Raw genomic sequence first — 27,817 nt, 5'->3', positions numbered from 1 at the left:
CTGGCTGAGTGGTCTAAATCCGGAACTCTTGAGAGTCTTGGGCATTAGCTGCTGAAATATCAAAGCTCTGGTGTCAGAGTGGGGATGGGGAGCGATGGAGAGAACCAGGAAATAGGAGGGCTATAGCACAGCCCCTAACTTTGGGGTGAGATGGAAAGACCTGGGGCGGGCTGTCAGGCTGGGCGAGGGTGCAGGGAGGAGCCGGGGAGGGAGGGAAGGAGAGAGGGAGGACGCAGCGGGAGAAGGGAGAGGGGCTGGTGGAGGAGCGCAGAGGCCGCCTCGCAGGGCGCCAGGCGGGCGCACCGGGTCCTGCGTGGCCGAGCGTCCCCGCGCCCGAGGCGGCGGCCAGGCTTCCCCGCGCTATGAGGACACATCTGAGATGAGCAGCCCAAGCGGAGCAGTCCACGCTCCGCTCCGGAGGTCGCTGAGCGAGCAGCTGCGGGACTCCACCGCCAGAGCCTGGGATCTGCTTTGGAGGAACGTTCGCGAGAGGCGGCTGGCAGGTCGGTGTCCCGGGGCCCTGGGTGCGGGTTCCAGCATGGTGCCTGACAGCTGGGCTGCGCGCGGACCGCAGGGTCCTCCGTCACTGGGGCGCAAAGGTAAAGCCGGTGGCTGCGTCCCAGATTGGCGTTTCCACGTGGCTCATCCCCTGAGCGCTGGCGAGGGCGGCGCGATCCTGTAAGAGCTTACCGTAGTGGCGGAGACCAGAAGTTTGGAGGGAAACAGGTGAACAGTTAGTTGGTGAAAGCCAACAGCTGCCCACCACCCTGGTGCCGCTGGCATCCGATGTGCCCATTCTGGGAGCTGCCAGTGAAAGATTTAGGAATCCATTTCCCCCCCGGATTGAAGGAGAGGCTGTGGTTATTCCTAGCCAAGAGGTTTTAAGAACTTTTGCTTAGGTCGAAAGGGGTCCCCCTTCTTCACCGACACCCAGCTTGTGCGTTATGTCAAGTGTTTCTCAGCGCTGTAGGAACCACCATCTCCTGGTGGGACCACAAGCACAGTGAGTGTTCTGGGTCCTCCATGCCTGCAGTCACTGCTTTGCATATGCTCAGGAAGATAAGCCGCCCTCTCCACCAGGTTCAAGGGTAGTGCAGTGGTAATGCCTGGCCGAAGCTTCTGAAAGATGCTTCGGGAGTTATGGGAAGTGTGATTGATGGGAATGCTTCTGAGATGATCTTGACTTGTCTTCAGACCTTGTCTTGTTCAGAAGTAGGCATTTGTTGGTGTGGAAGAGAATTCTAGAAAGGAAGGTATAAAGCTTGGCAGAAGGAAAGGATGCCACAGGTGAAATAACCTTGACCTTTGGACTCCCCATTTCTCCTATTTAACCTGCAGAACAACCCCACCCCCACCCCCCGCCCCATCAGCCTGACAGCTTTCTGGATTCAGACACCCCAGCCCAGGTCACTTTGATCAGAATGTGCCCTTATCAAACTAACTCAGAAGAAGGCATTGTGAATGATTCTGACACTCAGTGTAGTAAGCAATACATGTTTAACCATATTTTCTTTTCAGCATGGTGGCTCCGTTTAGTAGGCACCCAACAAATAAACAGACTTTTCTACCTGGACCCAGAAACAAATTGGGGTCACTCAGTAGTTTTGGCTGTTGACTTTTAAAGACCTGTAAGCATATGGTAGACCCTGGAGAGTAACAGTTAATAACCCACCCCACCCGACCCTCCTGTGCCTTGCTTTCCTATTACGTTAGGTCGTATTGTGTTAGATTGTATCGTCTCTGGGATGGGTCCTGTCAGGAACCTTCTGTGGACCAGTGAGTTTGCTGCTTCTTAACTCCGGAATTCTTACTGTAAAGGACTCTTTGATAGTGTCTGTTGTTTAATTCTGTGGAGTTGGTTATGTCAGTGCATCCTCAGGAAGCAAGAAGGCTCTCCAGGAGGGTTGCCAAGACTGTGCTAGGTTTTTAGTGCTGAGACCAAAGGTGACTGTAACCTCTCCTCCAAACAGAGCTTGGAAGGAATAGAGTGCTGTAAAGGCTTCAAAGACTATGTTCATGGGCGTCTTAGACATTGCTGTTAAGGCAGTGGCAGCAGGGGCTAAAAACTGTAGGTAAATAATAAACATATTTTAAGACCACAAATATGAAGTTAGATATGAAGGCTGATGCAGCTTCAGAATGTTGAGCTTAAGAGTTCACTCAGAGGAACTCAATTAATTTTTGAAATAGTGGTATGAGGTTTTAAAATATTTAATCAGAATATTAATAACTGCCTCCCGATAATCTTCTCACCACCCTGCTAACAGCAAATACCAGGAGGTTATTCGACTAGGACCAGACAATTCTCTGCAAAGTGGACTTCAGTTTCTGCCTCTCTAAGCTGCTGGGCTGCATGCCACAAAACCAAGCCAACCCCATGGAGGAGCTTTTAGATGCAAATTGCTTTTCTTGCTAAAGTAGCTAAAATATGGAACTTTGGCCACCAGACACTGAAATGCTTAAGTTATTAATGTTGGCATCACTTCCAGCGGAAAGTGCTCTCTGTTGGTGAAAGTCATCTTTATAAGACTCAGGTCACAGTATCAGCAACCTGACCATGTCCCCAGAGAGCATGTGCTCTGAGAGGCACCCTGTCTTGTTTGTTTGGGGTTTTATTTTGTTTCCTTTATTTTCTTTTCCTATCAAATAAAAGCTCTGTGCCTGCTTGTCTTCCGCTTGTTAGGCTTCTCCCCTTGAGCCTAGTGGACTGACCAGGGCTGAGAGTACTGTTGAGCACACTTGTGTTGGCTAACCAGAGCGCCCTGAACGCACTGAATGTAAGGAAACCCATGTTCTAACATTGCAGTCTTCATGAAAAGCAAAGAAGAAATACAACTGAATGAAAAGACAAAGTGAAAGTGGCACGTGACTGCTCCTAAGGGTTGAGGTTTTCATTATGGATGTAAGGGAGAACACAGGCAGAGGCATCTGGAAGAGTCCAAAGTGGGCATGACCAGCCAGCTGAACAGGGCCATGTGGGGAGAGGAGAGAGGGGAGAGTCAGAAGCCAAGAGACCAGGAGACCAAGGGAAAAAAGAACCCATGTACCCAAAATGCCTGGGTTTCCTAGCAGTCAGAGAAGCTAGGGGAAGGGAAACCCAGCCAGTCCCTGGGCTGGGGTTTAGGGTAGAGGATGGGATGTGCCAGCCAGGAAGACCCTGTCACAGGTGGGGACTGAAGGATGCTGGGAGAACCTGGTGGCCAGAGTCCGCTTTGATATGTTAATAGCACCTTCCCCATCTGTCCTGAGTCTGAGCTAACACAACTAAGCATGCACATAGCAAAGTCTGTGGATTTCCTTGCCCTGTGAGCATACACAATGAGAAAAACACATAGGTCACAATGACATAAATGAGACAGGTAATGAAAGACCAGAAAGTTCTTGTCAAAGAGACAGCAGGCACCCTCCTGGGGCTCCCCGGTTCTGTGGGCACTAACAGCTGAATGAGCTCCCACTAGACAGGTGAGTTTACCAGAGTGTGCTTCGTCTCCCCCAGGATTCTAATTCCCATGGGGCTAGCAAGAGTTTTCCTCATCTGTCACCTCCATATTCCACACTAGTGGCAGCAATTGTTTATTTCCCAGAGGACAAAGCTGGTTTATTCAAATTCAGGTCATCAGATGCTAGAGGACATGCCGCCTGTGTCCACGTCCTGAGCTTTGAGAAAATACAGACTGGTTGAGATATTCTGTTACCACAGTGGGACTTAAAAACCATAACAAAAGAACCTGAAAATCTGCTTCTTCTGTCCTGGGCTGGCAAGGAAAACCCTCTGCATCTAATCAAGCTCGTCTCCAAATCATTCCACTGCGATGGTTAGCCTGTGAGCTTGTGGAGGTTTGAGACAAATCGATAGTCAGACATCTTGCTTGTTGTAGCCTGTAGGCATTCACCCCACCCATCGTGGGAGCAAGGGCAGTCAGTTGTAAACTCCAAATGAACTACCATTTCTTCCAGGTAGGTGAGTGACAGGCCCTTCAGCTCGCCCAGTTCTCCAGTCAGCCGCTGCCAGTGACAATTCTGTGCCTACAAGGTCATTAAATTCTTTTAGCCAAAGCACACCCTGTGCGCTCTGGCGTTCCTCAGCACTTTGAGCTACTTTTCAAATGTTGATGACTGAGGAAGATCCCAAGGACTTCTGAAAGGCTTCCTTCTCCTTCATACTGGAAGTCCAGCAGCGTTTGATTCCCTTAGACTCGCATAACAATATTTAGGTAATGTGTATGCTAATTGATACCATGTCTTTTGTTCTTTTTTTTTTTCAATAGTCTTCTGCTAAATTATTTCTCTGAGACCCAGGAAGTTAAACCGTCACCAAGAATATACTAACCTAAAACCCTAAAAAGTTTCAGTTGCTTTAGGAACTGTAGTTCCATCAAGTCCCCACGGGTTCCTGTTAAGACAGGTCCCTCAATTCTCAAAGTCAAGAGTGGCGTTCTGTCTCACGATGTAAACACAGATTGGGACTTCAATGCCAAGCAGGATGTAGAATAAAGCATGGTCCATTAAATGTTCCTTATTAAAATCTAACTGTGTGCCGTGACATCACAAGGACCGGATGGCCCTTGTGACATCACAAGGACCGGATGGCCCTAGCGGATCCTTCTCATGTGTCTGCTATCTTTTCTTACTACCACTTCAGCCTGAAGACTGGCTGTACCGCTCCCACAGGGGTTTGTCATTGCTGCTCCCACAGGGGTTTGTCATTGCTGCTCCCACAGGGGTTTGTCATTGCTGCTCCCGCCGGGACAGCACTGAAATGTGCTTGATATTTACAGGAACAAAAACATCTAAGTCAAATGACAAAATCTAAGAGGGCCTATCACTTGTATCAGCGTTCTCTACCTTCTCTAACCTCAGGTTCACCTCAGCCTTCAGAGTGCCAGGAACCAAGCTCCTCCCTGACACCCTCACTCCTTCAGACATCAGGCAGTGTGCAGCTGGGGGAGGGGGAAGAACTGATTTACATTAAATTCCCTGTCATACTCATGAAATGTGAAGCCCAATACAGGACTACTCAAAATCTGAATTGCTCCAAATTCTGATTTAAAAAAAAAAAAACCAAGGTGACAGGAGGCCACAGGTGGAACATGCCACTCTGTCCACTCAGATGCACCACGGTCACATGTGTGTACTGCCCAGCTTTCTCTGCACCCTTAGGGATGGAAGATTCTGGTGCCCTTTCGTCTGTGATATACAGACTTTTATCCATCGTGAAATTATTAAACATATTGCAAAAATTCTATTATGTGTATACGATATATATGAAGCATGAATGAATTTTGTTTAGACTCGAGTCCCATCCCTAAGACATCTCACGGTGTATATGTGCATATATTTCAAAATCTGAAGGAAAAAAAAAAACACCAAATAAACAAAGACCCAAAACACTGCGGGTCCTGAGCATTTTGTGTGAGACATTCTCAAACTCAATTGTGAGTACCTAAGCAAAGTGGGGTGAGAGGGAGTTTATCTTTTGAAGGGCAAGAACAAAACAAAACAAACAGAAAGTCAGCAGGGCCTGGAAAATAATGAAAAAGATGGAAAAGCAAGTCAGTGAAAGAAAGTGATGGCAGACACACGGCCAGGATGGCGTTAAAGGCTTAGGTAGGCTTGCTACCAGGGAAAGACTTTTAACTTTGAGTCTGAAATGAACTTCACAAAGAGAAAGGGGTAAGACCAAACAAGTTGCCACCAACAGTGGCGCAGCCGAGGCACAAACTAGGCTTGAATGAGGGTAATGGTGGTGGAAATGGACGGATGGATGGAAGTAGGTGACAGAAAGGGGCACCTGTGGGGTGCCATGATGTGGAGACAACACCTGGATCAGCTCGTTGTTGGAGACTTGTAGGGTTGGATGAGAACAGGTAATAGAGGGAGACGCTGTTGGCTAAGACGGGACCACGGGTGGGTCTGTGTGGAGGGAAGGAGAATGAAGAGCTCTCTGTCATGTGCGGCCTAATATGGAATAGTCAAAAAGTCAAAGAGCTGGGTTCCAAACACAGCTCTGAGATGAAAAGCAGAGCTAAAGAAATAGGGGTTAGAGTTGTCAACATCTAACTACTCCATAAAACTGTGGACGGGGTGGGGTTGCTTAGGAAGAGAATATAAATAAGGTATGTCTTGTGGAATATTACTTTAACTAGCAAATGTGTGTTACGTTTGTTTATGCTGGGAAATATCATTTTGTGTAAAGGTGTGTTACATTTGTTTGTGCTGCGTTTGTTTACTTATGTAAAGATGTGTTACATTTGTTTCATCTTGCCTTCCTAAGGTGCCTGATTGGTCTAAGGGAAACCTGAATGGCCAATAGCTAGGCAGGAGAGAAGCAGGCAGGGCTGACAAGCAGGGAGAATAAGTGGGAGGAGAAATCTAGGCTGGAGAGAGAAGGAGGGAAAAAGAGAGGGACACTCCCAGGGCCAGAAGTCAGGCAGCCTCCAGCCAGACGTGGGAAGAAAAGAAAGGTAAAAAGCCTCAGGGCAAAACACAGATAAACAGGTTTAGTTATAGAGCTAGCAAGGAACAAGCGTTGCTAAGATGGGGCATTCATAACTAATATTAGGTCTCTGTGTCATGATTTGGGAGCTGGTTGATAGCCCAAAAGAAAAAGCCTGCTACAGGGAGAGAATGTTCTAAGACTTTCCTTATTTAGAACAGAACAGCTAGACTTGAATATACGTGAGCTGTACGGTCTTAGGGGCACAGGATCATTAGCAATATTGTCCCAAACTCTTCATTCCTCAGCAAGATATTCATGCTATATTGAATACTCCTTTATGAGAGACATACGCATTTGGCACTAAAATTGTTGATAAATTTAATAATAATAATAAATTCTTTATTACTAAAGTGCCTTTTTATTTCAAGTTTATATTATATAATAAAAATAAAAATTTAATCAGTATTTTAAAGAATATCATGAGAATACATTTTCAAGGTCACCTTCACCCTACACTACAAAAAGAAAAACATGGGAATAACAAGTGATCTTAGCGTAGTGTCGGTTGTGGTTACTGCAACTTGTTGGGTTCCTATATAAAACAGGTAGGAGTTTTCGGCTGGATAGGAACAGTCTAATCCAGCAAAGTCCAGGAGGGAAGCTTTCCCTCGTTGACTTTCTCAGTACCGCAACCAGTAACGGACATCATCCGTTATACTTTCCCCACAAATATGTTGGCTGAGATGAAATTTCTCAAAGGAAAACAGGTTGCCACCAGCCTACGGCTTATTGTTTGCAAGGAGCTTAGCTTAAACTCGGGCTAGCCTGATCGCAAAGCTGAGGGAACAGAGTCTTCCTGTAGCTGACACAGAGAAAAACCATGTTAATTGTGTGGTTCCCCTGAAGAAAAAACAGGGCCCAGCTAACTGTCTGAGGCTGCTCCAGAAGACCATCCGACATGCCCTGCGGTGCACACATGTGTCAGCTGCCCACCATCATGAAGCCTTTTTGCATTTTTAGGTCAAACACAGCTCTTATAAAGAAAAAAAAAAAAGCCTGGTGACCTTGCGGTGTTCTGGGGATTCAGCCATGAGGATATTTCTCTATATGCCCTTGTGCAAGTTTATGATATTACAAAGTGAAAATAAAAGTGGTTGGGAAAGTGTCAACAGTCTCGAGGCTGATTCAGTCAGTGAAGCTGAAGGGCAAACATTTGGCGTCACTTTTGCAGTCGGTCAATAAGTATTGAGCCACGAAGTAACATCCTCATCAAAGCCTGTGGGGACAGACTTACAGAATATGAACCCCATTCTATGGTTGTCTCCTGGCAACGCGCATCAATGTTGTCATGCTGCTCAAATCACTTACCCCAAGTTTTTGGCCCAAAACGGAGTGAGCGTCCAGAAACTGCGAAGGACAAGTACGAACCACGTGGCAACTGCACAGTATCTTTACACTGTGCTAAACTGGCCCAGGCTTTCGGGCCAGATCTTCTCTTGGTCACATCTTCAGCCATGACAAAGAAACTTGAGAACAGCATGGCCCTGTGCTGCGATTATTTTTCATAGTAGACTATATTATTTATATTACATCATAGCATATGGGACTTTCTGAACGTTCCTTTCTCCTTCTGCGTGACATTAAATGAATAAGCACAACTAGAGCAGTGGGTCTCACCTGGGAGTTGCCACCCCTTGCTGATCTTCCCGGGGGTCGCTGAAGACCACTGGGAACACGGATGCTTACATTATGATTCAGAGCAGTAGCAAAGTTACAGTTATGAGGTAGCAAAGAAAATAATTTTATGATTGGGGGTCACCACAACATGAGAAACTGTGTTGAAGGGTCGCAACATTAGGAAGGTTGAGAACCAATGAACTCGAAGACCCCAAAAGAAACAAGCACCTTTACTAACAGTGTTATTACATTGGAAAGTGTTGATATGGCTCAGCCTCCCTCTAGAAAAAGTCAAAACATTTCAGATGCCTTGAAAATGTTTTTTTTTCTTTATTAAAATTCTGTTTTCTCTATTAGAACAACCTCAAAATACAGATCTCCCCTGGAAAATGTAGCAAGACTAAGTTATACTATTATCCCTTCACTCAGACGTATGGGTCATCATAATAACACCATGATGAAGGGGCGATAATGCTCCCCCCGCCCTTCCCGGATATGGAGGATGCCTTCGGAAACACTGACAGACATGGCACAATCCTAGCCAGAGAGTTGTCATCTCTTGGTCGGAGGCAGGAAAACGTTGCTTAGGCACTAGAAAGTGAGGAGTGGAGTGAAGACACTTTTAAAGGGGAGCATCGGAATATTCCAAGTAGGTCTTACAGGCTGCTTTATTCTTTCTGAAAGGAAAAAGAGAGGCTTCCTTGTAGTCGGCTTTTCTGCAGGCTCTCAGCTCACAAATAATGACACTGAGAATGACTATTAATCATGAAGGCCCGGCCTTAGCTTAGGCTTGTCCCGCCTGCTCTTAGAACTTAAGTTAACCTGTTTGTTTTAATCCACGATCTGTGGCGTGGCCTGTGGCCTCATCTCTCAGTACTGCTCATGCTGCTTTCTCTAAGGCTGGCTGGCAACTCTGCCTTCCTCTTCACAGAGCCCTCTATGTCCCCAGAAGTTCCACCCAACCTCCTCCTGCCTAGCTATTGGCCATTCAGCTCTTTATTAAACACCAGTCACAATGACACATCTTCACACAGTGTGGAGGGCCATTCCATAACATTTCCATAGCTCTTAAATTGAAAGCCATAGTGATGTGAGACTCTGACTCTTAGAACTCTCCACAGCAGAATCGTAGATATGGAAGAGGGCTGGGAGCTGTGTAAACTCACAGCTATACGGTGGGTAGTCAACATGCGAAACCAGCGCTCTTCAGTTGTGAGAGGAGAGCAATATTTGTCATTGCTGTGACTACAGTATTGAACGCATTGATTGCTTGGTGTCCCCAGTGTGTGTGTTCTTGGACTCTTGACTCATAAAACCACATAACTCAGGGGTACTGGTGTGTGATGGAAGATCGTGTGCACGCCACCATGATCTAGCAGATGGTGGGATTAAGACCTACCTGAGTTTATATCTTAACTTTGCTGCAGGTTTGGGGTCCAAATTTACCTCGGTGTCTTGTTTCCTTGTGTTCAAAAGGGTGGCCAAGCATAGTACATACATCTATGCTGTTATGAGAACTGGGTGAGTTTTCTACAGTCAGTTCATATCTGCCTCCAGTAAACACTACATAAGTGTTAATTTAGGAAAGATTTATCTGAGGTATGCGATGCCGGATACATGAGATAAGAGGATCCTTTTAGCCCTAACTGGAAACCACCTATTCCTTTCAATTCTGGATTCAACTGCTTGTCCCTATATGTTTGGACCCCACTAGGAGTTTCCAAGGGTTAGGATCTTAGCCTTGTTTTCCTTATTCTGACAGAGATGCAAGCAGTCAAATACTGGACATATTGTTAGCATGGATGGCAGCATCGTAATCAAATCCATTTATATTTTAAGATGTTTATTGATTATGCTAAAATTATATGATTTCTTCATAAAAAATTACCATCAACTTTGGAATCATGCAGCCAAGAGTCATTCACGCACCCTTAGCCTAACTGGAATTTGATGGAAATATGATGAAAATGAGAGAGATGATGAACTAGCTAATCTCTGGGATTGCATTTAGCTCTTCAATGAAGCCATATAACTAGACTGAAGAATTAAGTAAGCGTCACAGAGTTAAGTCCCCCTTCTGTAGGAATTCTGTGGGGTGGTCCAGTGGATGAAGAGGGAGGAGCCCTAGAGGGCACCCATGACTATCTCCCCCACGCAGTTTTGCTCTCAGCACACAGCAAAGCATCTCACAGTAGGTCCCTTCTAGAACAGGAACTACATCTGCCAGAATCAAAGGAGAGAAAGTGCCAGAGCCTTGAGCCTGCTAGCACTCCTAAAGTCTGTGCAGCAAGCAGCAACAGAGTTCAGCGGGCCAAGGCACCTGCTGCCAAGGCTGAGGACCTGTGTTCAATCCCCAGAACCTTCACGGTAGAAGGAGAGAACCCACTCCTGAAAATTATCCTCTGACTCCTGCACGCATGAACCCATAGGCCCTGCACTGCAGTTGTGCCGGGCTACGTACCTTCGGGGGCATGCCTCCTATACAGAAACCTGTAGTCCCACCCCACCCCTAACACACACACACCAATCACCACCACTTGGGCCAGTGTTCTGGTATTAACCTTTAAAAACTTAAAATTAACTGAAGTCTCATTTTAATTTTGCATGGGGCCTTCTATGATGAACAGTCATGTGTGTGGTGGAAAACAGGCCCTTTCTGAATCAGGCTTTGCTTTGTAAGTTTGCCTTGTTTGTGCCATTTTATTGTTTGATGAGTTGAACACCATCGTGATGAAATGAGACACTATGTTGCCCTTGGTTTTCACAGTTATAAGGACTATGATTTACTACATACATTGAAGCAAATATTTTAATTTCTATTTTTAAAGTATGTGACTTAAAGTATGTAAGAAAATTGGGACAAGGCACCATACTTGTCATGCTACGCTTTTAGATGTGTGTTTTGCAACTTCTTAATTAAGCTGTTGCTTAATTAAATATTTGCTCATTTTACAATGCCCATAACAGATCAACTCATGAGATCGCTTCTATTTAAACCATTCCCGCTATTTCCTGTGCAGCTTTCACCTGGAGTGCTCCCCCAGCGAAGGAAATTAGCAGCAGTTACGAGCCTCTCATTTATCACCGGGGTTTTCTGGACCCCTCTGCCAACACTGCATTTTGTCGTAATACCCATCCGTCTGGAAGGAGTGTCAGTGCTGATGGAGTCTCGTCTCCCTCGTGGCGTAGGTCAGATCTTCCTTTGCCAACAGCAGATCTACCTAGAACTCCTTGTCTGCCTATCTAGAAAATGCAATTATTTCTAGTCACTTAAGAAAAGCGCATGGGCCTGGAGAGACTGCTCAGTGGTTAAGATACCGGCTGCTCTTGCAGAGGACCTGGGTTCAGCTCCCAGCACCCACTTGGTGACTCCTAGCTATCTGTAACTCCATTTCCAGGGTATCTGATGCCCTCTTTGACATTTCCTGACATCTCTAGGCACATGGTACGTGTATGCACATGCAGCCAAACACACATGTACATGAAATAAAAAAATAAACACATCTTTTAAAAATAAGAGCATTTTCTTTTTTCTTGCCCAGAACCATCCAAGATCATATTTAAATGCCTCTGAATAGTCACACGACTAAGTGGGCAGATCTAACCAGCTGACTGTAGACATTGCCAGAGAGCTGACCTGCCTAGCAACAGTATCCTCACCGTCAGATGAATGGGCACAGCGTGATGATCTGTGAAGAGAAGCTAGCGCCAGTGGCTTTGTGTATCTAGTTCTGATCAGAAGGGAAGTATGAGGTGCATGGCTGTTTCACAGGAAACCTCTAATGAGTTTTATTCTCCAGATGAGGGACACTAAGTCTGTAGTGAATCAGACAGTCATAGCACCGTCGTCAGAACTGGGGATTTAAACCACTGGACCGCTGTTGGATTAACGCTTGATCTAATGACTTACTTTCATGGCTGTATCTGTCTCTAGGATCACGCTGTTCCAAGAGACATGCCAGCTGCCCTAGCTTTGTACCAGGGATATAGAAGCTATGCATTGTTTCCAACCAGGGTAAACATTGGTGATGTTGTTCTATTAGCAACAGCTACCTTGCGGTGTGCCCTATTGAGTGCCAGCCACTATGCTAAATACTTCCCTTCTCTTCTTATTTAATACCTAGACTCCTGGTAGGAACCAGCAGGGCATCTGTTAACACACACAGAATTTTACAGCCTTCTAAAAAAAAAAAAGGTTTCTTCACACACAGACTAATGACGTAGACAGAGGTATACTTCCTCTGAGAAAATGCAAACCCTAGGCATAGGCTCAGTGAATACAATCTTACCCTGGGCAGTTTCAGCTCCACAACATCCGTAAACACTCTGCCTGGGGTACGGCTGGAGTTGCATGCTCTGCTGCCTTCCTCACTTCACAGTGGAGAAACCGAGGCCTGCAGAGGTCAGGTGACTTGGTCAACGCTCACACTTGTGAGACTCAGAGGGTACAAAGTCCCAAACAGCACTGAGTCATGACATTGCATGGGTGTCCTAGGGACAAGGGTGGGACGGCTTCTGGAGCACAGCTGCTTCAAGACAGCCCAGAAGGTAACCGAGGGAGCCGTCCAGGGCACTCTGGTGTCTTTGGGTTTCTATAGTAACAATGACGATGATTTGTGATGACCCTGAACACTTGTGTAGTGCTTTGCAGCACTGTGTCTGCTCATTACTAGAACAGTGACTTAATATTAACAGGGTTTCACAGAGATCCTCACGGGGAGGCTGTGTGGGCACAATGATCTTGATTACATTAATTACACAGTAGAAGAAAAGAAAAAGCATATGACTCCCAAGGGTCCCATGGCCAGGGGATGGCAGAGGGAATTTAAATTCAGGTTTCTACCCCATGTTTGCTCTTCTGGTCCTCCCCGCTGCCAACATGGGCTCACTCTCTGCAGGTCTGTCAGTGCTGTTTAGTGAACTCAGAGCTCCCAATTGGACAACACATCAGAGCTGCCAGGAGGGCTCTATGAAATCCAGGCTACGTTCTCACCAGATTTGTTGTATGTTTGGGGGTGGAAGGAGTACAGAAAGGAGGTGATATGTGTGTGGTTTTTTTCCAGCAACTTTTCCCGATGATTTAACTGTCTCTTTGTATGTAGACTGCCTGGTGCTGTCCTCCCGCTGGCAGTGACTGGAACGGTACAGCCATGGTCATGGCCACCTCAGGTCCTATGCCTATGCTGTCTTCAAGATCTAATGATTGGCATCCCTTGTGCCTACCCAGATACCACCCAGTTTCTGATGGATTCACTAGTGTCTTCATACCAATGTTTGCTCCCCCTTCCTGAGGGTCGCCTGCCTTCTTTTCTTGGTACCTTTTGTGGAGTTAAAGGCTGGAAAGCCCGGCTCTAGGATGTTCTAACACAATCCAGCTCAGTGCTTTCTGTTTGTCATCCTTTACCCTAGTTCCTTCTTTCTTGCTGTGATAAAATACTGACCAAAACCAACTTGGGGGAACAGCATGGGACTTCCGTGTCCTGATCACAGTCTGCCACTCATGGATGTCGGGACAAGAGTTCAACACAGGATCCTGGAGGTAGAAACTGCCATGGAGGAACACTGCTTACCAGTTTGTGCCCTGTTTGCTTTCTTTCACAACCCAGAACCGCTTGCCTAGTGGTGACACTGACAGCGGGCACCCCCACCCATCACTTACCACAAAAATGCCCCTATAGACTTGGCTATAGGCCAATTAAGGTTCCCTCATCCCAGATGACCTTCGCTGGAATAAAGACCAAAGTGTCATGTCCTTTTGCTGTCCATTCTGAAGAAGGAGGAAAGGGTGGGGTATGACAATACTGCTAGAATGTGCAGACCTGGGTCCCCTGGGATGTCACCCCTCACCCTGGCCTCAGCTGCACATTTTCCTCTGTATCTTACTGTCATGAGTTTGTTGTACAATAGGGACACTTTGTGTTTCCTTGTGATGTACATAGTCCTCGTGGAAAAATCACCCAATGGTCGAAGGGGTATAGTGATGCCTATGTACATGGCCTGCCAGCTTCTAAAAGGTCAGTTGATGAGCCCTTTACTGTTTCAAGGTGATTCCAGCCAAACAAACAAACAAAAGTCTCGTCCTTGTCTTTCCTCAAAGAACCACAAAGCATTAAGATTCACAGAAACTTTATAAAATTATCTTGACTGAGCCATTCATCAAGACCAACCAACTAGCCCCGAGGAAAGTTAACCCCTTCCTGTCACCTATCTACAAATCCGACATTGCAGCCACATTCTGCGTCACACCAAGTGACTCTTGGGATTACAGGTGACCTTGTACTTGACCACTCATTTGTAAGCATAATGCTTATTTCCAGAGTTTATCTACTAGAGTACAGTGTCTTTGGAAGAAAGGTACCAGCCTAATGTACCTTTGGAGTACAGGAGTAAAGCCTTTGCAGCGATGCTAACTTTACAAGGGTCTGTTGGTAAACTTACTCTGATTCACTGATGGAGTTAAAGGGAAGGTCACTGGCTGAAGGGGATTAATGGCATTTTCTTCCTCCCTCCTAGATGCTGAATAGACCCCTGGTGACCCCAACCCCTGGCTTGCACAGATGCCACCCCCTAGTGTTTGGCATATTTTATGTCATACGTCAGCTTTGTCGATTTATGCAAGATAACATTTCTTTATTTTCTAGCCTCGCAGAATGCTATCAGAGCTTCTCATCTCATAGCTAAAGGAAACAAAGACTGCTGCTATTGTACGTGTTGTGCAACGCTATTCCCGTGGAGACACAAACAAATATCTACTTACTCTAGATAAGGAGCCATTGCAGATCAAAGTGCTGATATCACTAAAGTCCTACTTGGTGGAATGAGTTTTACTGAGGCTACTTACAGGAGTATGGGTGAGAAGTTACTTATCAGAGCATGCATGACTCAAAGACATCACCAAAGCCCACCCTCACATAAGTGATGGCCCATAAGATCTGGAGCAGTTCAATGGACTATATTTTCCAGGCATCTAGGGTTATGTGAGTCACATCCAAACAGCCGGTCTGGTCTCTGACTTCCAGGTAGCTTGGTTCCTCCAAGATTGTCTTTTGAAAGTCTTTACTACTTATATAAACTTAGGTGTGGAAAGGTTTAATAAATCTGTTCAGTTTCAGGGATTCCTGAAGTTTTCGAGTTGTTTACTTCTACAGAAAGAATGTTTCACCTTCCTTTAGAACATTCTGTGTCTTTAGGAACTGTCCCTTGAAGATGGAAGGTTTTATCTTTGGAGGAAATGGTTATGCATCAGGTCTAGGTGAACAAAATGGACAAGCTGTAGTTGACATTTAATTAAACTGTAGCATGATAGTAAAAACCCAGAGAAAGATATTGGGGTTCAGGCTGAAGATCAGAAAAGCAAAGCAGCCAGGCACTAGAGAGACTTTTTACCTCTACCAAATCTTCAGACCAAAAGGGCGAGATCCTGTCTGCTCGAATCTACAGACTCCACACTCCCATGAGTTCCTGTCTCTTCCCCTTTATATTTCCCTCTCTGATCAACCATATCGCTTCCATTTGATTGGTAGAGTCAGAAAATAATAAACACATTATTGTGAGTGTTAGAAATATCACAAAGGAAAAAATGTCAAGGAACCGGAGACTGGGGAGTTGCTGCTGATTTGGGTCTAATGGTTGAGATCCCTAGTTCTGATAGTCAGATTCCTGGTATCTTTGGCAGTTTGGGTGAATAAACATAACCATATACTGGGTATAAAGATGGGAAGACAATAGAAGCCAAGAGTGTAAACGAGAGACATTAGGGGCTTCTGAGAAATATCTTTATTTTATATCTCAGTTATACACAAAATGTTTAGTTGCTGTTTTTAAGGCCTAGGATTGGATGAAGGAGGAAGAAGATGGTGACTGAGACTCTATTACCCCAACAGGAGAAATTCCTTTAGCCCATTCATTTGGAAACGTCTTAAGTAAAACTAACTAAGCAATTTGTCTCTCAGATATCCAATTGAAATTTTTCCCCCAATAGTTGTGTTCAAAAGTAACTGAAATAATGAATGGTTACTCTATGTCAGATTGTCTGCCGTGCTTTGTATTGAGCATCAAAACATGTAAAAGACACCTGCTCTAATCCTCAAGGACAAGCATAGTGGTCATGAAATGAGAAAGCCATTGAGGATGAAGTGGATTTGACCGAGGGGATCCTTAAGATGGCACTCTGTGACAGAAGGAGAGGGTGCATGCAAAGACAGGCAAGAAGCTTCATCAGTAATCCTTCTATACTACAGAAACTCAAGGCGCAAGCAGGACAGTAAGCTGCGATGGGAGAGGGAGGCAAACCATGGGGGCCCAGCGCAGATAACCTGCAACGTTTTAAGTAAATGTGGATCGTGGGTGATAGCCAGCTTACTGACTTTCTGTTGGTGCGAAGGTGACACACCACCCATAGAAACCACTCTACAAGGCTTGAATTTTGCTCTTTTCCTGAGCTGTATGGTCAAACCTGTCTTGTGCTGCTGAGCAGCAGTCAGGACCTGGAGCTCCAGGCACACACCATTGTGGTTGTAGGAACATCCCATCCTTGACCACAGATATCGTCAATGTTGTTGGGTTTTGTTTGTTTGCTTTGCATGTTGGTGCTTTGTGTTTTCCCATTCACCATTTCTTTGAAACGACCATCTCTGTGTGTGCACAAAATGGTCCGTACTTCGTTAGAAAACAGACTTTGTGTCAGATGACTGTGCCCAAGCATAAGCTGATGTAACGGTTCTCTGCACATTTAAGCTATCCTTGATATAAACATGATGTTTGGCAGGGTAGGTGTATTACATACATTTTTAACTTACGGTATTTTCAAATCCTGATAGGTCATTTGGACAGCCCTGTGATCTTGATTAGTCAGAGTGTATCTACATGTAAACATGATTTTTTTTACTCTGTCATAAGCATCACAAGTCTCTGTTAATTTTTATAGCTATACTTTTAGAAAAATGTATATGGGTTTTTTTGCTTGAATGTATGTCCGTGTAACAAATACATACCTAGTGCCTGAGGAGGCCAGAAAAGGGAATCAGTTCCTCTGAAACTGAAGTTACAGATGGTTTTGAGCCACAATATAGGTGCTGGGAATTGAACTTGGGTCCTCTATAAAAGCAGCCAGTGCTCTTAACCACTGGGCCACCTCTCTGGGCTCATATCAATACTTTTAAAATGACTTCATTCTGTAATTTTGTTCAAGAACAAATTTTGTTCAAGAACTAGTCTTTCAGAGATCAAGAACTGTTGTTCTTTCATAGATCTACAAAGAGGTCATCCATGGCTGATGGAAACAGCACTTGCTGAATTAGCATCCGCATGGGGTCTCCCAGGGATTCCCCACTCCCTATGCTCAGGTCCTCTTCACTGCAAGCCTGGGTACAGGGGCTTGGATTTGCAGGTTTGCAGTGTCGCGTATTCACACCCTGTATTCAAGGTGAAGTGTCAGGTGTTCACACCCTGTATTCAAGGTGAAGTGTCATGTGTTCACACCCTGTGCAGGTTTGAAGTGTCAGGTATTCACACCCTGTGCAGGTTTGAAGTGTCAGGTATTCACACCCTGTGCAGGTTTGAAGTGTCAGGTATTCACACCCTGTGCAGGTTTGAAGTGTCAGGTATTCACACCCTGTGCAGGTTTGAAGTGTCAGGTATTCACACCCTGTGCAGGTTTGAAGTGTCAGGTATTCACACCCTGTGCAGGTTTGAAGTGTCATGTGTTCACACCCTGTGCAGGTTTGAAGTGTCAGATATTCACACCCTGTACTCAGGTTCAAGTGTCAGGTATTCATACCCCTTGCAGGTTTGAAATGTCAGGTATTCACACCCTATGTTCAGGTTGAAATGTCAGCAGCTTTGTAGAGTACATAGTTTACTATGAACTTAATGTGACGTCTTGATGTATTTTTCAGGAGACTTTTTGGCTCTAGCTACTTTTAAAGTTCTCTTATTGAGAAAGAGATCTGAATAATGCCTCAGAAGCTACATGTATTCATTTGTAAACATTAATCGATAGTCTGTGCACCAGGTACTGGGTAAATAAAAACAAAGAAAATAACATACATTTTTCCTCAAAGAATTGGTAACTATTAATGCCTTCTTAAATTTATAATTTACAAAAATTTATAAGCTTTATAATCCTATGATTTTACTGTATTCCCAGTAGTGGTTTGATTTTCTTTTAGTCCTTTGATTATACATTAGCTCAGCTTCCCACAGAAAGCTGAATTAATGTTTGCAACGTACTGATAAGAGTAGAGGGGAAAGGAAGGAGGCCAGAAGACAAGTCCTAATTCATGGTGCCCAACTCCAACTCCCAGAGTCCGCGCGGAGCTGAGCAGCTGCATTGTAACACGTCCCCTTTGTCTTCACATGGAATTGCTCTCTGGAGTCCTCAGACAGCCACGGTCGCCCGAGGGCTCCTCAAATGTCACCAGGGCAACAACAAAGTGACACACATGAAGTAGAGGCATTGAGTCGGATTATTGCATCACGAGCTATCTGCATATGAAAAGCAGTCGTGGAAAACAACCGTGAACAGTGTGGTGCTTGATCCCACCTCCACCGCTAAGTCCCTGACCGCCCTCCCCTTAGAGATCTTGGTGTGACTCTTGTCCTGGGAATGTGAGAAATAGCAGCCCAAGGGAATCATGCGCTAAATTTGGGAAACTGACTTGAGACAAAGTTCTGTCTATCTCCTAACTCCATCCCTCTTAGCCTTCTCTCTACAAGATTAATGAGTTTCTTCGCTGGCTGAAACAGTTCCTTTTCCAGTGGAGAACCTAACAGTACCCTGGAGATACTGACTTGGTCCTCGCTTTGGGCAGTAGGGCCTGCTGAGCCTGGCTTGCATCCTTTATTCTACTCTAATGGCCTGTAGGGAGCAGTACTAGTAACACCCTCATTTTACATGAAGTCCTTTACACTCTATAATGCTTTATGATTGCTATAAAGGAGGAGTACTGTGCTATACACAAAGATTTAAACCAGCTGGTCCGCCCCAAGTCTTCAGAACTCTGTGCATTAGTATAGGGGAAACTTCAAACATACCAGGTACTGCAATTATACTCAGCTGCTCCTGGTTCATCTGAAAACCAGAAACAGAAATCCTTTATTGTAGGAAAGAATTCTGCCGCAGAATCCTGAAGAGGCCACATGTTAAAAGAAATAAGTAACATGTAGTGTATTATGCAAAGTCCAGACAAAATAAGACAGATCCCTGTCTTCACTGAAATACTCCATGCAGGTGATGTCATGCCCCACCGCGTCCTTATTCCAACAACATGTGAATGGCGTTCCTCTCTGGGAAGTGCCAGATCTTGAACCCTACAGAAATATAATTCTTACTTTCTTTCGGCATGATTTCAATTTTGGATTCCTCAAGATTAATTGCCTTCTTTTCACCTCACTTGACCTGGAAAGGCATAATTAGCTTGAAGCAAGTCCACTCCCACAGTGCAGGGATGTGGCCCCATCACAGTGTGTTTAAAGGATGAATTTCCCCTTCCTTCAAAACCGTATTCATTCCTTACAGTGATCAAAACAACGTGATGAATGCTGAAAAGGCAGCCGTAGACACCACTGGTACTTGGGAAGGGTACTCAGAAGAGCATTATGAAAACGTTTCATGCAGGCCATCAGTATGGCCTCTCAAGAAAAATCCACTTGATAGAAATAACAGATGTATAGATAGCTGTCACACATATTTAAAAATACAGCATTGCTGCAAATTGTATTATAAAGCAGTGCACTAAACTAGAAGCACTCACAGATAATCCAATTTTAATAGGAATACTATTTCCCCAACGAGGATTATTGAAATAACTGCTTTTTGGTTTTGCCAGTTGTGTACCAAGCATATGTCAGCAAATGTACTATTTATAATCCTTGTGGGTCATGATTGCATTCCTTTTGCTTGTTTGGTTTGAAGTTCATTTAAGTAGGGAAGTCTGAGCAAGAGCTCATGGCTGCCTTCTTCCCAACCGCAACACGTCAAGGAGTTATTTTTCCTTAAATTAAGGTGAAGTAAGCAAAATAAACCGTGAACGCTCAGTAAGTCAGACTCTGATGCGCTGCTAGAAACTCTCATGAGCCCTCGGTATTCCTGGGTCTCGTGTCCGTGGATTCTACCAACCAAAGAGTAAAAATACCAAGAAAAAAAATTTCAGAAAAATCTGAAAAGCATGAGGAAAACTGCTGCGTGGAGCCCTTGTGAAAGAAAAGTTGTCAGGCCGTTCCAGGGACAGTTAGAGATCCCCACAGGTGCTAGGAGAGGACGGTGATAGTGAGGCCACATATGTGGGGACACTTAGGCAAAGTCACTTTATTGATAATCCAGGTTCCGGACAGAAGCCCTCTCAGATGCCTTACAGCGCACACAACTAGAGAGGAAAATCGTCCAGGTGGGGGTCTAGGAGCCTACATTTTAAAGAAGTGTTCCAGAAAGTGAAGAGACAGTCAATCCATAGTGCCTCCAGGGAAACACCATTCTGTCCCTAAACAGATGCTCTGAGCATGAGTTCCTCCTGCTTTTCCTCCCTAATTGAGTGAGCACAGGAAGAAACCAGGGAACATGGCAGGTAGAGTTTCGGTCTGGTTGACTTAACTCTCATCAAAACGGGCCAAGATGAAACCTCATTTCAAATCTGGCTTCTTGCCTTGGCCACGCCTCTGGCAAGCTTGGTGGACTGCGCAGTGCTGAACTAAGGAAGTGTGGCAGACAAACGTGGCTGGCACAGGCAAACCGCCAGAGCCATGCCAGGTGCTCCAAGGGAGGTTTCCTGTTTATCCGCGTTACTTATTTAAAACTGGTTTTCTGTATCCTGTGATCAGCACGGTTGCTCTGCAAGGGAGATCGTGTATTGGACCCTACTGAATACAGTACTTGTGTTCTCTGAGGAAAGGGAGGGGCGTCAATCTCCTTCACACTCTTCAGAAGCCGCGGGTTTATAATTCTGTTAGCTTCGTCTTTCCGCTTCTCAGTTACAGTGCTAGGCTTCTGGGGCCTTCTGAGGCTCGTAAACTACCATGTGTCAGACAGCTGTTACCCCAGGAGGCCGGCGTGTAACCTGGCCTCACAGCCCTCTCCCTGGATCCCCATACTTCCTTATTTTTCCCTTTGATGTTTAATATTTGCATAATTTAATTCTACTGTTAAGGAGATTGAAAGAAAAGGGAAGATAATTAATTTTTTTCTTTAAAAGAACTTGGATAAGCCAGATATGTCTAAAGGTTTAGCAGGATTGCTAGAGTTCAAGGCCAGCCTGGGCTACATCGTGAGTTTCTGGTTGGCCTGAGCTACAAAATGAGTCTGTCTCTGTTTCTTCCTCCCTCTCACCATTCCTCCCTCTCTCCTTCGTTCTCTTTCTCCTAAAATAAAATAAAGTTCCTTAGATTTAAAAACCAAACAAACTTTGAAAAAAATCAATTCAAAAGTCCTCACCAAGCTGAGTGTGGTGGTGTCCGCCTTTAATCCCAGCGCAAGGGAGGCAGAAGGAGGCAGAGGCAGGTGGATCTTGGCTAGCCTGGTCTACAGAGCCAGTTCCAAAACAAATGGGGCTACAAAGTGAAACCCTGTCTCTAAAAATCAAAAGCCCACATCATTCTAAAAGTTTCTGCTGATTTCAAATTTTCTTTATTTCATTTCTTCATTGTTTTCGCGTAGAATATTCCGGTTTCTGGGGGTAGAACTGTTGGCTGCTGGCAGGAAGCAGAAGACCTGACAAACCCTTTTCCTGTTAGTTCCTGTAGTGGCCAAAGTCAAGGATGAAGATAAGTTTAGGTGAGGCTTAACTTAGGCCAGCAGCTGGAAGCAGCATGTCCATAGTGAGATGCAGAGACAGCAAGCTGCCTGAGATAAGCAAGCAACCCGAAAGTTAGATGCAACATCCTTTCCATTTAGAGAGAGGGAGAAGGAGGGATGGAGGGAGGAAGGAGGGAGGGAGGGGGGAGAGAGGGAGGGAGGAAGAGGGGAGGGAGGGGGAGGGAAGGAGGGAGGGGGAGGGAGGGAGGGAAAATAAAGTTGAATGGCAGTGGAAACAGTTTCAGGGTATATGAACAGAGGGCAGGTAGAAATGGCTGCTTTACTCCACAGCCTAGAGAAGTACCTGTATCTAGAACAACAGGTTTTAGGGAGAAATGTGACGTGGACATAAACTGATTCTGATCTTCAAGGTGCTTGAAAGGTACAGAGCTGTAGACTGCTGAATTCTTTCAGATTCCAGTTTTTGCCATATCCGAATCTTCCGTAAGGCCGAGCATTGTAAGAATGATGTGCAGTGTCTTTTCCTTAAAACTGGCTAAGGGGGAGGATGTGTGAACCACCAGAGACCTCCTTCTTGAAGAATCTACCTGAATAGTTTAAAGTTGTTTTTATGAAGAAGTTTTAGCTTTTTGTTTTTTGTTTTTCTATAAGTAGTCAGTCATGTTCACCTTGACTTTGAATCTCAAACTCTCTCTATTCAACTTTGGAGTTGGTTCAGAAGGATAGCATAGTCACAAACTCTATTTAGAGTCTGAATTGTGGATAAAAAAAAAAAAAACCCGTTTCTAAGTTAGGTGTGAGCTCTCACCCTGGACATGAGGAGCTTTTGTTGTGTAGACTTGAAGAATGTCCCGGGTAGGGCAATGCCAGTTGCTAGCGTCAGACGGATGGATTCTGATGACAGTCTGCACTGTTCACACCTCTTTAGCAAATGTTTTTGAATATTCTCAAGTAACATGCTTAATTTAAAAACAAATATGGATTTGCTCTTTTCAGAGTCAGTAGTAATGGTTATTATTAGCAGAGTGTAAAAAGGGCTTGTTCTGGTTGTGCATCACAGAATGCTATGTTCTCAGGTCACATTACAGCTCTAGACCCCTCACAGTGATGGGGACACATAGGTACCTTATGGTTGTGCATCATAGAGCGCTATGTTCTCAGGTCACATTGAGGCTCTAGACCCCTCACAGTGACAGAGACACACAGCAAACACGTTCTGAATCTGAAACCCAGCTTTTGGCCATTGTGAAATGTTGCGTTTATTTATCTGCCCAATGTGAGTGTTCATCAGCAGTGGGAAAAGCTTTATGAAATCACCCGGAGGAATCCAAGGTCTGGTTTGGCATTTTTCCTTGGTGGAGTCTGTGAAGGCTGTGGACCTAAACCAGAAGGGAATTGTTCTGGACCAGCAATCAGATGAACCCAGGGAGCTAGGGAGTTTCCAACTGAGTAATTCTGTAGAGTCCCAGAAACTCTTGAGAACACCAGTGATACTCTACTCATAGTGACCCCCAAACATCATTTTCTTCTGGGGTTAAACAAATTGACTGCTAGAGAATCTACTTGAAAATGTAGAAAACTGAGAAAGCGGGCAGCTGGAAATAGGACTTTGAAGTTGATCTAATTAGAACATAAGTACATACATTAATATTCTGTGTGCCTCTGTTGGGAAAGGCGTTCTGCTAGGTTCTTGGCGTAGTTGGAAAGGCATCTCCATCGACTGCACATGTGCCCTGTTGGTGGATCACCCTCACAAGACAAACTGCACTGTGAAGTGCTGTGGACCAGGAAGGTGCTATGGCGGAGTGCAGGGGTAGAGCAGTATATCCACAGACCTGCAGAAGGCATCCTTGAGGAATAGCATTTGAGGATGAGTTCATTCCAAGGAAGGCCTAGAAAGAGCTCTGGCTAGAGCAGCTGACACCTCTGCAGAAGCCCCACAGCAAGGAAACACGTGGGTCAGATCAGGGCTGGGGATGATGAACTCCATCATGAAGGACCCATGTAAGATGAGATTGGCAGGCACTATGAGTAACTGTAGATCTCCACACTTCTTACTTGCTGGACTCCACATTGTAGTTCTGGGTAGAGGTATTCATCTTCTGCTTGGAAAAAAAAATGGGACTTGGGCAAGTGAGATGGTTCATCAGGTGAAGATGCCTGCAGCCAGCCTGAGGAACTGAGTTCGATTCTCAGCTCACACACGGTGGGAGGGGAAAACCAATTTCTGAAGGTTGTTCTCACCTGTGTCTGCATCTGTGTTTCAAAGTTTCCTTTGAATCCTTCTGGAGGGTTAAGAAATGTATACTACAGATCTCTCGCCATAGGCTGGCAACTGTAACTCGTATTATAACTGTTGCATTGTAATAATAGCAATGTCTAGAGATGGGGGTATCTCGAGAGACCTCGCTCTGGTTGTGTCTCCTTTCAAACACGGGATTATTAGTCAGGTGTTTAAGATTGCCAGGCACATGCTGTGCTTTGGTAGACAGCCATCTCTTCCTTTTCAAGTGCCCAAGAGCTAGGTTTCTAAAGAGAAAATGCACCAAGTCTTTGAGGGCTCTCCTGAGCCGTCTGCACGCCGTGCTGGAACGTCCACAGCTTTCGCGTGCCATCTACGAGATGGACAGCTGTAGTGGCCACGGCAGTCCCGGCATTTGCTGCTCTTTTCAGATACTTGACATTTTTATGAGCAGGTGTAAGCTTCTGAGTTTTATTTGAATAAAATATGCTTCTTATTGAGCAACAAAGCACAGTTTCTGGTTTATTTGTTGGGAGATGAAAATATCAGATTTTTTTTTTGATGTATCATGGTATTTTAAGGTTCTCAGCCTAACTATGTAAGAACACTAGCAAGAGGCTCCTCCAGCCATGGGACAAGATCTCACTGAGCACATTGTTTTGAAAAGCTTGGGTTACTAAGATGCCAGGTTGTTTATTTGTACTCGCTGTTCATTGTGAGGAAATATAAGCCAGTTTTGCTTGCTTATCGCCTGGCTTGAATTATTATATAAATGAGGATATCAGATCCAGCCATGAGTGGTTATGTAAAATTGGTATGCGAAGTGGATTCTGAAATGGGCTATGATATTTTTCTAGGAGTCACATGCATGGTAATCTCGACACTTTGATTAACAAGTGGTGAATTGATGCATCTCCTGCCAAACGCCTGCCTTACTCAGAACATTCTTCTACACACACGTCACAGAGAATTTAAAAAAAAAAAAAGGTTAGAAGATGAAGTCTTTTCTTTGTAATGAAACAAATTTACCTGATTAAAACAAAATTCCCATTCCCTATACTATTTAAAAGGTAACAAAATTGACCAAAAATAATGAATGACTGCTCTCCCTGTTGTGCTTAGGATTATTGAAAGAACAGTGAAGAACAACTCCTATCAGCAAGGTTTGTTTACAGAACACATTGCAGAGGAGATGGGTTTGGGCTTGGCTGAGAAGGAGGTGAGCAATGGACTCATGCTCAAGGGTAACGTGCAGCAGGCAGGGAAGCCTGTCTTTGCTTTTTGGGTTCAAGGCAAGGTGCTCCCCCACTTAACTCACTGTTTTCATCTTTAAAATAAAGATGATGATCCTTTTTGTGGGTAATATATGTAAGAGGATAGTCAACATGGTATAAATGAAGTGTTTAAAGTACTAGCCTTTTCTAGTTATCATCACTGTTTATTTATGGAAATGATAGAAATCAAGGGGGTTTAGGTACAGGACGTGCAGTATCCAAAGGCTAGGGAGATGCCTCAGTCAGTAGAGTATTAGTTTGATGGGGTTGAAGATTAGATAGTTGCAATTATACTGCTCTCATATCTTAACTAGGGCGTATAAGGTACAAGACTTAGGCTCTCCAGGATAGGACAGCTATTGGAATAATCTCTGTTATTTGCCAGTTACCTATGGCCTGAATATTTAGAATGTGTTTTATGCTTGATGTTGTTCTTGTTGGTTGTAGTTTCATCTTTGTTTTTGGTGTTACCTTTCTTTCTTCTGCACAATACTTGCTAGTTGTTCTTCTTGTAGATAGTTTTATGTTATGATTAGAACCTTCTTATTTAGAAAAAATGGGGAAGTGTTGTGGGATCTCAATCCATTTAGCCAATGACCTTTGGGGCAGTAAAACCATAGGGCGTGTTCTTCTCTGCACACATGACTGTCTAAAAGCTGAGGCTGAGGGATCACGCCCTCTCACTTTCTCAGGTTGGTTGGACCCCAGCTTCCCTGGATAGAATGGCATGACACAGCAACTGGATAGTGACTTCTTATCTCTTCTGTATCAGTGAGTCCTTGTCCCCATTTTTACTTAAATAAATTCTTGAGACCCTTTAACAGACTCTTGTGGGTTTGTGTAACAGTTACCTCTACTTAATTGAGAACATTTTCTCACCCCTAAAGAAAACCCCAGGTTTACATCCTGTTTCTTCCTTCTCAAACCTGGGAAAACATGAAGCTGCTCCCTAACCAGAGGAATCTGTATACTCTGGGTATCTCATATAAACAGAGTGATATAATAGGTATAAATCTTCAAGTAGATTATTTAAACTCTTTTGATCATGCGGCATTCCATGTTTAACTTTTTAGGGAAGTGGAGACGTCATTTTACATTTTTCCTCTTCTGCCCCTCTCCTTTCCATGCTAACAGTGCGTTCAAGGTTCTGACTAGGCTAGCCAACACCTGTTGAGCTTTTTCAACGCAACCATGCTACAGAGGCTGTGAGTAGCATCCTCTGAGGGGAACTTTGATCTCCCACCTGCAAGTCTCCAATATGGAGACTTACATTAATTATAAATGCTCAATCGATAGCTCAGGCTTATTACTAACTAGTTCTTACAACTTAAATTAACCCATATTTCTTATCTAAGTTCTACTGCATGGCTCATGACTTGTTATTACATTTTGTACACATCTTTTTTTCCTCTGTATCTGGCTTGCAACTCCTGAGACTCCACCCATCTTCTTCCCAGCATTCTCTTTTAGTCTGATTCTCCTGCCCAATCTCTTCATGCCCAGCTATAGGCTAGTTGGCTCTTTATCAACCAGTGAGAGTGATACCTATTTACAGTGTACAAAGATTGTTCCACAGCAGATTGGTGTGAATGCCTCACTTAGGAAAGGCACCAACGAACTTGTCATGTGCATTGTGTATGTTCTTTGAGGGACACTGAGGAACTTGTCACATGTGTTGTATCCATTCTTTGAGGGATGTGTACTTGACAATCCTTTGACTCTTTTTCTTTTGAGTTGTTTGTCTTTGTTATGCTGTAATAGTTCTTCATGTTTCTGAATTCTTAAGTCTATTTGGATGAATTTCTTGTGACTATTTCATTTTGTGGATTATATTTTTATTTGCCTGACAGTGCACTGATAGACACAGGTTTCTTATTGTAACTAGGTTTAGTTTATCTATTTATCTATCTCTTGCTGCTTTACTGTCATTCCTAAGAAAGAAGAAAGACCTAATCTGAGGTCACCAGAATCTGTACTTTCATACTTTTTTTCTAAGAATTTTATAATCTTACTTCTTATATTTGAGTCTCTAGCCCATTTTGAATGTATTCTTTTTGAACATATATTTTGAATACACACAATCACATAATAAGAATGATGTCAAGGAAGAGTTTAAATTCATTCCTTTGTACATGAATATTCAATTGTCTTACACAATATGTTGTTGAAATGAATTATTCTGGCATCCTATCAACACATCCATTCTTACAATAAAATGAGTGCCAATTCTTTATGAATTAAAAATGAGGGAGTTGACTGATAGTTGTTTTATCTTCCAAATGATTGGACTCTAACAATATCTCTGTTGTTTCATCTACAAAATGAGGGTAATAATGCCTCACTGTATCATTTAAATTACATACTATTTAGTAAAGACAGAGGCCTAACTCAATTTTTAAAAAAGTACTGGTGTGTTTACCCACAAATAAATATTAATA

The 27,817-nt window shown here is 44.2% G+C and overlaps 1 protein-coding gene across 1 annotated transcript in view; it reads left to right on the top strand.

Moving 5' to 3' along the window:
• Window positions 1-230: 230 nt before the first annotated feature.
• The window catches only part of Stard13 (StAR related lipid transfer domain containing 13), a 211,046-nt gene continuing 183,459 nt past the window's right edge, over window positions 231-27,817 (top strand). Inside the window, exon 1 of the mRNA XM_041677811.1 lies at window positions 231-503. Coding sequence (XP_041533745.1) covers window positions 380-503 — 124 coding nt within the window. The 5' untranslated portion in view covers window positions 231-379. The remainder of the gene's footprint in view (window positions 504-27,817) is intronic.

This window comes from Microtus oregoni, unplaced genomic scaffold (assembly GCF_018167655.1).
Source record: "Microtus oregoni isolate MIOR12 unplaced genomic scaffold, Mior012 000029F_ref0000214, whole genome shotgun sequence".
NCBI classification, from domain to species: domain Eukaryota; kingdom Metazoa; phylum Chordata; class Mammalia; order Rodentia; family Cricetidae; genus Microtus; species Microtus oregoni.
Note: the sequence above shows the minus strand (reverse complement) of the source record. Positions and strands in the feature narration are given on the sequence as shown.